At 45.2% G+C, this 11,005-nt stretch overlaps 1 protein-coding gene across 1 annotated transcript in view; it reads left to right on the top strand.

Annotated features, from left to right (window-relative positions):
• Positions 1-4,362: 4,362 nt before the first annotated feature.
• cacna1a (calcium voltage-gated channel subunit alpha1 A) overlaps positions 4,363-11,005 on the top strand; it is a 145,595-nt gene continuing 138,952 nt past the window's right edge. The window contains exon 1 of the mRNA XM_022764397.1: positions 4,363-4,665. Coding sequence (XP_022620118.1) covers positions 4,364-4,665 — 302 coding nt within the window. The 5' untranslated portion in view covers position 4,363. The remainder of the gene's footprint in view (positions 4,666-11,005) is intronic.

Raw genomic sequence — 11,005 nt, 5'->3', positions numbered from 1 at the left:
ATGCTGTTATTAGCCGCCGGTCTACGGGAATCAAATGACGAGCAAATCCAGTGATGCACACACATTATGACGTTGAAAAGGCATCTTGTAAATAATAGCAGAGCTCTGAGACCACTACAGCGGGTCGGTTATACACACTGCGTGACCTCAGGGTAACAGTTGAGCCCAGTCAGAGCTTTATAAGAGATAAATTACTCATACTGCATTTTCGGAAAAATGTACCAAGATCCATTTGAGGCAAACAAAAAAGGACAAAAATGGATTTGACAATGTAAATGGGATTTATTTGAACCATTTTATTTATGGCCAAGATCGTTTTTCCCAGTGTCCATAACAACAAATACACTCAGCTGCCGCTCCGAAAAGCCCAGCCCAGAGGAAAGGGTTTGTCACATGTAAAAAACTCAGGTACTGAAATAATGAAAAATGTACATGTGTATCAGGATTGTTGAAGTGAGGAGAAGCTGGTAGTGAAGCAGTGAAATGCACTGCTCCAGCAGTTCTTACAAAACGCTTTTGTAGATGTTAAAAACATTATTTTTAAGTGGGTTTCTTGATTCTGTGTCATGTTGTCATTTGACTTGCAGCTGACTAAATTAAACAGCCGTGCAGAGTAGTTGGGTTTTACTTGCTCAAACCTTTTGAAAATGTTATGAAATGTTGAGAAGCGCAACCTGCATTTTCTGCTTGTTTCACAACATTTGAACATATTCTGGGTAAGAATTTGACGAGAAGGAAACACGGAGAGAGAAAATAGGGGTACATGTAAAAAATTAAATACATTTAACATCCACACCACCAGGTTATCCCGTCACAAAGTTTTGCGAGACTTTGTTGACTTCTTCTTAGTCTCGCTGTTTGCCTTCAGATCCGTCCCGGAAATCCACCATATGGCCCCACTTTGAGTATTCCACTGCCTAATTTTTAGAACAGAATCAGACCTCCAAATGATGGGTGGTTACCTGCCAAAGTAGCTGGTAGAGGAGACAAACAGCGAGCAGAACTCGCAAACACTTCTCAGCGTTTAACAGATGGCCGGAGGTACAGTAACCCACCCTGATGCACAATGGAGGTAATCTCTTCCAAAGGCGTGCAGGTGGTGCTCAGAGCTTCATGCTCTCGTTTCAGCACTTTGGACAGCGCCACAAGGCCTTGGAGAGATGTCAGTGGCTGTTTCAGGACCAAGGACAGCGTCAAAGTGTTAAAGTGGCCAAAGGTGGTGTTTCTTTTTTAAATGTCTTAGTTTCCATATATAACTATAAATAAAAAATATCTAAAAGAACCAGTTTGAAAGGGATTCTCTGGCCAGTGTGTTCTTTAATTTTTCTTTATGGGTTTTCACTACGCCCACCTCCCCCCCGCCCTCCTCCCATCTCCACCTTCATTTTCCCTGTTCTGGAGAGGTGACAGCTTGGTTGGTTTAGCCCAAGCAAACAGCTTGCTGAACTGCATCAAAGACAACTCAGATGCCAGAGCCAGACTGACAGACGGCTTGGAGGAGAGGGGAGGAATGAAGGGGGGGGATTAAAAAAAAAAAAAACGTCTCAAAATAACAGTAAGTGCTCAAAAAAATAAAACCCATGATACTCCAAACTCTCCCAGCTCTCCTCCTGGCTGTGCAGATGAAATGTTGGTCCAACTTAGTTCATTGGCAACATCTTTTTTCATGAATTTATCAGTTGAGAAAAATCTACAAAAAAAAAACCCAAAACAAAACATTGGCTTATGAAACAACTTTTGGAAGTCTCGCAGTTATCTCAAAATCTCATGGTCAAGCTAAACACATGGAGGATTTTTATTATGTTGTCCCAAGGAATCCCATTTGAGTAAAATTAGTTGGATGTGGCTTGTTACAGGATTACATAACTGTCAGATGGGGGATAAAAGTGAGGACATTGGAAACATTCATCAGAAATGATCATCCTTGTACACTCTCCAACAAAACCTGAAAGAACCTAGCTCTGGTTTTACTGGGAGGGACCCCCTGAAATGCTCTGGAGACCAAAAGGGGCCCCTGAATCCCCCTGTGATCCACTTTCACCCCCCCACCCCCACCCCCCTCCCTTCAACCCCTCTTGCTCGTGGCAAATAAGCCTTCTGTTAGGCCGGGTGTGTTTGAGTAAACAGTGAACGGGGCGAATTGGACTGTGCCGATGGTGATTGTGACACTTTGCCACCACGAGATAAAGCCCGCGAGCAACTTCCTCTCAAGGGGCCTCAGTTTGCTGGAACCCAGCAGCTATAGAAGGTCCACCATTGGCGACCAGAGGCCTGTGTTCAAACGTCCTGCAGCCACAAACTATCAGATCTGGATCACCAAACTATCGCCTTACAGAAATCTGAATGTCCTCTGGCCCTCCAGCCACGTTCGCCTGCTCTTTATTAGGATGATCTAGATCCCGCGTGGCTAAAGGTAAGGCTAGCAGCCGTACCTTGCCATACCCAACTGACGCCCGCGCATCTCCGTCGTGCGCTATGGGGAGTGGGTTGGAGTGGGGGAGGCTCCGGGGAGGCGCCGTGCGTCGTGCGCTGCAAGGCTTGGCCACGGATCTGCGCGCGGCGCTCGGTTCCCGTCAGACTGATCAGATGCTCAGCGCGCGGCTCAACCCCGACGGCTGACTGAACGCACGAGAGCCAGAGAAAGAGGCGCTCCGCTCGTCGGGTTTTCTTCGTTTACAAGGCTGATCTCTACGGGAATACAGCCTCCGGACCGACTGCGCGTTGGCTCACGTCCCCCTGGGGGGTCGAGGGAGGAAAGAAAAAAAAACAGAGAGAGGGGGGGTAGAGAGAGAGAGAGAGAGAGAGAGAGAGCTAGAGGGACTGAGAGAGAAGAGACGCTGGACTTGCTGGGGCTCTGCGGGGTTGACCGCCTCTCTCTGGTTCGGGGAGCCTCGGGGGCGATGCTGCTGGGCGGGGATGATACACGGTTTCTGCCCGGTGGCGGAGGAGAAGATGCGAGCCGCTGCTACAACACACCCGCACCGCCGCCGTCTTATTTCCCGACCAAGAATTGATGATGGTGATGATACTGCCTCCCCCAGTGATCTGCTTCTGCTCCTCCGGATCCTACTCGTGCGGGATTCTTGTTCTCCAGACCTTGGATTATAGATGATTGTTGTGGACATTATTTTTTCTTTTCATTTCATCAACTCATTTCTTTCTTTTTTTGTTTTTTCGTCGGAGGGAAGTGGCGGGGGGGAAAGATATAAATTGATAGATTGAGGACCGGTGTATTTTCGTCTCCAAGTGCGCGCAATCACGCCCAAAATCAGTGACCGACGCCTTGGTGAGGAGGAGGGGGAGGAGGAGGAGGAGGGGGGGATGCCGCACCGTCCATCACCAAATATCAACAAATGTCACCAGGCTCGGATTTCGGGGAAGCCCCCCTCGGTTGGCGTTTGCGTGTAACCCGAGTGGCGTGGTGGCAGTGAGAGGTGGCGGCAGCAGCAGCAGCAGCAGCGGGGATATCTGCCGTGCCACATCAAACATTGCGGATATATGGCACAAGAAGAAATGAATTATTAAAGATTCCACTCTTATCTATTTCTATTTTTATCGCGCAGAAAAAAGGGGACCTGGGGAAGGGGGGGAAAAAAAGAAAAGACAACTGCAGATCCTGTCAAGATGCACTAGGCTGTTGAGAGGGGGGGGGAAAGACGCAGTCTCCAGCTAGGGTAGCCTACTTAGTGGAGATGATTGCAATATTTATTTAAACACACAGCTATGCATCCTCATCGCATGCATTTAAGGTGATCGATTTGTTTGCCTATTGAAATGCAAGAAGCGGCTCACTCCTGGAGAGGTTTTTCCCCGAGCAAAATCAAATGAAAACAGGATGCCTTCCTTTTCGGCGGAGAGAAACCCGCGGAAGCTGCTCTGACTAAATCCAACATTTTTTGACAGTTTTCTCACCCGCCATAAAAAACAAAAAACAACAACAACAACAAAAAAACAATCGTGTTTTTTCTTCTCCTGCCAGAGAATTGATTTGCCAGAAATTACATAAACACATCAGCTCTGTTTCCCATTCATATTCCAAACACACGATCAGAGACACCGTGCGCTTTCCCTCTCCTCTCCTCTCCTCTCCTCTCCCTCCCTCTGCGCTCCTCTCCTCCTCCCCTCCCTCCCTTCCTCCCTCCCTCCCTCTCCACACTCAAATGGAGGTATCTTCTCGGCGCTGAAGATCTGGGAAAGAGACACAGATAGATAGGAGGAGAGAGCGGCCAGAGAAACATCCAAACCCAACTCCATTCTGCATGTGTGTTTGGAGCCGAGGCTGATGGGGTGGTGGCATGTGGAGGTGTCACTCTGAGGTTCCCCCCCGGCTCCTTCCTAACCTCTGGCGTTTGGTGCTTGCAGAATGGCGCGTTTTGGAGACGAGCTACCCAACAGGTATGGAGGAGGAGGAGGAGGAGGTGGTGGTGGCGGTGGTGGCGGGGGTGCCGGCGGACAAGGGGGGCCCGGCCGCGGCGGCAGCAGGCAAGGGGGGCCCCCCGGAGCGCAGCGGATGTACAAGCAGTCGATGGCCCAGAGAGCCCGGACCATGGCCCTGTACAACCCCATACCCGTCCGGCAGAGCTGCCTAACGGTCAACCGCTCCCTCTTCCTCTTCAGCGAAGACAACGTGGTGAGGAAGTACGCCAAAAAGATCACCGAATGGCCATATCCTTTCATAAGCTATGCCGAGAAGCCAGCACCAAGGTACTGGGGGTTGGAGTGTGATGTGGTGTGTGGTGAGTGGAGTGGCTCGGTGTTGACTCAGCCAACACCTGCAGGATGAAAGTTGTGGTTGCTGTGGTGATTTGCACTTGTGTTTTTTATTTATTTATTTATTTTTTATTTTGAGGCATTTTATTGTGAGATGTTACATTGCGTGTGTGTGTGTGTGTGTGTGTGTGTGTGTGTGTGTGTGTGTGTGTGTGAGTGTGTGACTCTTTGCTGTGTGACTGAATACACAATCTCACCTCACGTTGGCTTCCCGTGTCCAAACCTGCCGGCCTCAGGCTGCACTGCCACTGATGGAATGAAAGATGATGTTGATGATGATGATGCTGGTTGTCATGACACCAGCAATCACAATCACCGTGGTGAAGCTGCTGGTGACTGAGATGCGTCTTGAATACGGCATTCAGCTCAAACCTGTTAGTGACCTGCGTGTGTGTGCGTGCATGTGTGTGTGTGTGCGTGTGTGTGTGTGTGTGTGTTGAAGCTATAGTTGTAGTCAGAGCTGAGTGCTGATGTCAGCATTATGAAGGCTTAAGCACCATGCAACCAGAAGGGAGAGGAAATGACTCTCATGCTCTCTCTCTCTAATTACTACTGACCATATATGGGCGGCCAGTGGCGGCTCTACAGGCCGGCAGTGGAAAAGGCTGTGATTGTTAGGACAGGTCGCTCCACTGCTGTTACAACCTACAGCGCTCTTCTCCGGCCTGGCGCTAAGTCCTGGTTAAAACTGTTAAATCTAATGTAGAGTGTTGTTTCAAGGCTCATGGGAAATGTTGTTTTTTTTTTTTTTTTTAGTATGTTTTGGGCATTTTTACCTTGTTTTTTTTATTAGACCGTCAGTCGAGAGCTGACAGGGAATGAGAGGATGACACACAAGCAAAGGAGGGTGTTACCAGTTACATATTCATTGTCTTGACCCCTAGGCCACCGGGGCTCCCCAGCCGGGGCCGCTGGAGCCTCCAGAGGTCTGCTCACTTTGATGGCCGTCCAGCTCATGTTCTGCCATTTTGCACCAGTGTCATGGGAGAAATCTTTGAAGAGGCAGAGTGAGATTTTATTTATTTATTTCTCTTACAGCAGTGGTCACTTCACAGACCTGGAGTAGAGTTTAACCAGAAGATGTGACGTTAAAAGAAAAAAAATTTAAGAACAGGCATTCTGGGAAATGTAGGAACCATCCAAAGTAGACATATAGATAATGTGCTGGTGAGATGCGTGAAGGGAGGAAGCATATATAATCTCCAGCTAGTTTGACAATCGATTCAACTTTCTGAGTCGTTTTTCAAGCGAAAATGCCAAATATTCACAAACTGCAAATTCTCCGTTTCTGCTTGTCTGTGTTTCATGTGACGATAAACGAGAGATCTTTAGGGTTCGGAGCTTAAGTCAGACAAAACCAGCAATTTGAAGACATCCCCTGACACTTCAGGGAATTTTCTTCTCTTTTATCCAACCAAACGATTAATCGAATTATCAAAAACTAATAATAAAAAAGGTGATGAATTGATACGGAAAATCTGCTGCATTACTTCTCATTTACCATAAAAGTTACAGCACTTTTTCCCATATTACATGTTTTTATGGTGATTTGTTCTTCTCACCAGTTTTGCGTTAGTGGTGTTGATGCAGAGGCAGTTTACATGGCAACATGGCGCCCACGTCTCGCTCGCAGAGAGAGAGAGAGAGAGAGAGAGAGAGAGAGAGAGAGAGAGGGTGAGCTGCCTCCATGCAGGTCCTTTAGGGTGATCTCACATTAACACTCAGTTCAGTCAGTTAAATGGTAAATTTGCATTTTTATACACAAGATTTCAACTTGTATCCGTGATCACAGGAATAAACTGTAGGACAGAAAATAAATATATATTAATTGTATTATTTGATAGAATAGAGAGAGAGAGAGAGAGAGAGAGAGGGTGAGCTGCCTCCATGCAGGTCCTTTAGGGTGATCTCACATTAACACTCAGTTCAGTCAGTTAAATGGTAAATTTGCATTTTTATACACAAGATTTCAACTTGTATCCGTGATCACAGGAATAAACTGTAGGACAGAAAATAAATATATATTAATTGTATTATTTGATAGAATATCTAAGTTAATTGAATTGACTGCATGAGTTGAGTTTGAGGGAGAAGAAGCATCACTCCTTTTCGTATTGACGGAGAGACTACAGTGACCTCCATCATCAGCTGATCTCACACACCTGCACTTTATTCCCTGAGCGAGTCTGATATTGTTTATTAGCAGGTGTTAAACCACGTGAATGATGTGAGAGGCAGGTTGGTCACATGATGAGAGAGTGTGTGTGCGCACCTGTGTGAGGAAGAGTGCGTTTGTGGTCATGGTGTTGTGTGTGTGTGTGTGTGTGTGTGTGTGTGTGTGTGTGTGTGTGTATTATGTTGAGTTTGATCACCAGGAAAATGCCTCAGAAATGGCAGAAAATGTGAAATTAACCAAACCACAAATTAATATTCATCTGAAGTCGCCTTTCCTTTCCTTTCCTTTCCTTTCCTTTCCTTTCCTTTCCTTTCCTTTCCTATATAACATCATGTCGTCTGATGTTTACTACCAGTGCACCAGAGTTAAGAGTACAGTTATTTTCCACACAGGCCTTTAATATGAAAACCAAGACTTACATTTCCTGTTTCCTGTGTGTCTGTCAGGAAAACCTATGAAACCAACAGCCGAGTCAACAAAGAAAGAGAATTTATTTTATTCCAAATGTGATATAAGATATCCACATGCCACCTGATATTCTCTCGCTGATCGAAACACTTTTGGACTTTTGGAAACAAAACAAAACAACAGGGTTTTACTGGTGGAGAGGAACTGCTGTGTTTTGGCCGAGAGCCTTCTTTAAGGTTCTTCTTCTTTCTGCCAAAATGTTTTGGCTTTTCTGCAGAAATAAAAACATTATTAGGAAATCCATCAGTTTATAAAAATAGCTGAATTCGTTCTCTCTCACTTTGCTCACGTTGGTTGTGAAGTGAAAATACTTTTGTTTTTCACCCTGCACTCAAAAAAATGTAGATATGTGGTGAGTGTTAGGTTTCGTTCACTTTGTGTGAATCAGAATGTTTCCTTTCTGGAGTTGAATGATTTTCTACCTTCACCGCCAATTTATAGATATCTCTCTGGTCCAATCCAGAAAGTGCGATGTGCCTGTGCGTCATTAGGGAGCAGGTTGTGGTGGATGCTGGACTTTACAAAGATCAGTCAATCAAACTTTATTTGTATGGCACTGTTCATACAGGTTAGCGTAGTTCAAAATGTTTCACATGTGACTGATGAGCTAAAACGAAATAAGAAAGCTGACAATGAGCTACGATAAAATAGATTCAGAAAGCTGTAATAACATAAAAAAACATATAGGAATATGATTGTTAATGACTAATAACAGGAGGGTGTGAGTCCTGCTGTTGATGATGGAAATGTCCGACGCTCAATCGAGGGTTTAGAGTTGACAGCAAACGTTCAGTATAAATATTTTCGTTTAAAAGAGAGATGTGATCAGACTGGACTTATGTTCCTTAAAAACATATTTTTCCGATGAGTTTATGAACGTAATTTTTTTTTTTTTTTTTTGTGAGATGAACATAATTCCAAACATAATCAACCGCTTCCTGCGAGCGTGAACGGTTGCTGCATCGCAGATCGCCGTCAGATATCCTGAGGCTCGATTCGGTGCCACCTGAGGTCAGACCTTATTATCTTCACTTGTACTTAACGGCTTCATTTAAGTATCCGGTCCCAGACACTCCTGACGTGGAGGCGGCTACAGGAACATCAGCGTGTACTGTTTTCACTCGGAGAGAGAGAGAGAGAGAGAGAGAGGGCGTTTTTATTGCAAAAACATTTTCAAATTTAAAGAACATCCACTTCCTGATTTGAAAGTGAGCTGAGCATATCCCAGCATGCTGCCATCTGCACAGAGCCAGGCTGTGTTGGCTGGCAGGCGCTGTGGCTTCTTCCACCAGAGACCCAGAGGACTTCATTATACCTCCCTCCCCTCCCTCCGCTTCCACTTCCCCATTCCCTCTCTCCCTCTCTCTCCCTCTCTCTCCCTCTCTTCCCTTTTTTTTCATCTCTTCTCCACTGCACTTCTCCCCCTTTGCAATCCTGCTTTAAATCTTCTGTCCTCCATCTTCTCTCTCTCTCTCTCTCTCTCTCCCTTTTTTCTCTTCCGTTTTGTCTTTACTCATCTGTCACTTTCAATTTGAGTCGGTTTAGATTCTGTAGTGGTGGTATTGTTTGTACAAAATGTAAAAAAAGAAAAAGAAAAATACAATTTGACAAATGAAATGAAAAACTAACATCAGAAGTTTATATCCAAATGGTGCAAAAATTCTCTGGAAAATTGGTAAAAGTTAATGCAAATTTACATGTTTTCCATCCACTACTGTCATGTGAATATTGGGAATTAGGCACATCGTCGACATGTGTTACGTTTATTCAGGTTTTTCCATTAATTTCTTACCAGTTCGTATCTTTTCTCTCACTCTTTCTCCTGCTGCTTCTCGGTGCGACTGTTCTCTCCCTGCACGACGTTTTCTCTCTTTAGTTTATTTCAAATCTGCTTTTGGCTTGACAAGAAAAGAAAGAATAGCATCTAAGAAGGTGATGGTATCTTTATATATGCCTCTCTCTCTCTCTCTCTCTCTCTCTCTCTCTCTCTCTCCGTCTCTCTCTCTCTCTCTCTGACCATCTGTCCTGGGCGTTCGTTGTCTGTGTGGGTTTCACACTTTCCCGGCTGGGTTCTGGTCACGCTGCCGGGGATCATGTGAGGGAAAGACGTGCGGAGAGAGGTAGACGGTATGAGGCAGCGAGAGAGCGAGAGAGGGAGAAGAGATTAAAGACAGAGCCCCCCGCCCCCCCCCGGTCCCCCCGTCTACCACCCCCACCTGGGCCAATCAGGGAGGAGAATGTCACCTTTGCTGTGTCTCAAATTGGATCCGGTCAGCACACTCACATGTACACAGTATAGTCACCGGTGTAGTGTGTGACGTTCGGTGTCCCAAATCAAACGCTTTCAGAAATGACGATCTCGAAAACACGTGACTGTGATTGTCACCCGCTAAAAAATATCTGCCCCCGTGTGTCATGCGATATGGAAATTAAGCCGCCATGTTGTCGCCTTCCTTGGCGACCATACGTCAGTGGTCCCTCCCCTTCCACTACGCAGCCAAGACGGCGACCATTGAGGAGGGGTGTGTCCGTCGTTTTACACTCGACCTTTTAATCGAACCACAGTATTCCACAACTGGAATACAAACATTAGCAACGATAATGATAAAAAAAATTACCATGATCAAATCATTTGTTTATCATATTTTTTAATGAATTGTTTCATCTAGAAAATGTCAGAACGTAGAGATAAAAAGTTCCCAGAGGTTTTGTCCGACGCAAACGCTCCGAAACCCCAAAGACATTCAATTTAAAGTGAAATGAGAACATAGAAATAGCGAATCCTCACATTTAATGCACCATAACCTCCAAGGTTTGTCACTTTGCCTGATAAATGACCCGATCTCTTATCAACACTGCTGTTTTATAACTTTCTGTTGATCAATCAGCTAACTAATCATTTCAGCGCTGATGTAAATTTTATTGGTCGACTCCAAACGGGGGTGTGAATGATCGGCTTCCTGCTTTTTTTTTTTTTTTTTTTTTTGCAAATGTGTGTGTTTGATTGCTTGCGGTTGTTCACTGTTTAAAACATCATCATTTGATTCATATTCAGTCTTTAAAACAAGAAAGAGTTCAAGTTAAAGTTCAAGTTTTCTCCAGTGTCGGTTTTTCTGCAGATGAGAGTCAAGAAGACGCCACTTTATTCTAGAAAAATCATCCACTTTTATTGATTTGTAGTGGAGCCGACAGATGGAGCCATTTTGGCAGATCGTGTTGATTATTTGAAGAAAGTGTGTGTTGTGTTGTGAGTCGGTTGATTTACAGTAAGTGCTGTAAGTGAGTTCCAGCTGATCAGATAAGGTGCAGATAAGCAAACTCGCACACACGCACACACAAATTTTGATTGGCAGCCACGGAAACATGTATGTGACTGTTGAAATCGTTTGGTTTAACACTTACACATGCATAAACAAACATATACATGATGTGTGAACACACACACACACACACACACACACACACACGCTTACACACTCACTAACAGATCAGCTGGTGGCTTGGCTTCATCCGTCTGGTGTGGAGCAAGCGGATCTGTTCAGATCAGTCACGGCTGACAACGGCTCTGATAGCTCTGTGTGTGTGTGTGTG

This window comes from Seriola dumerili, unplaced genomic scaffold (genome assembly GCF_002260705.1).
Source record: "Seriola dumerili isolate Sdu_G_001 unplaced genomic scaffold, Sdu_1.0 BDQW01000538.1, whole genome shotgun sequence".
Classification (NCBI taxonomy): domain Eukaryota; kingdom Metazoa; phylum Chordata; class Actinopteri; order Carangiformes; family Carangidae; genus Seriola; species Seriola dumerili.
The sequence above is the reverse complement of the archived record's forward strand: the minus strand, read 5'-3'. Positions and strand labels throughout refer to the sequence as shown.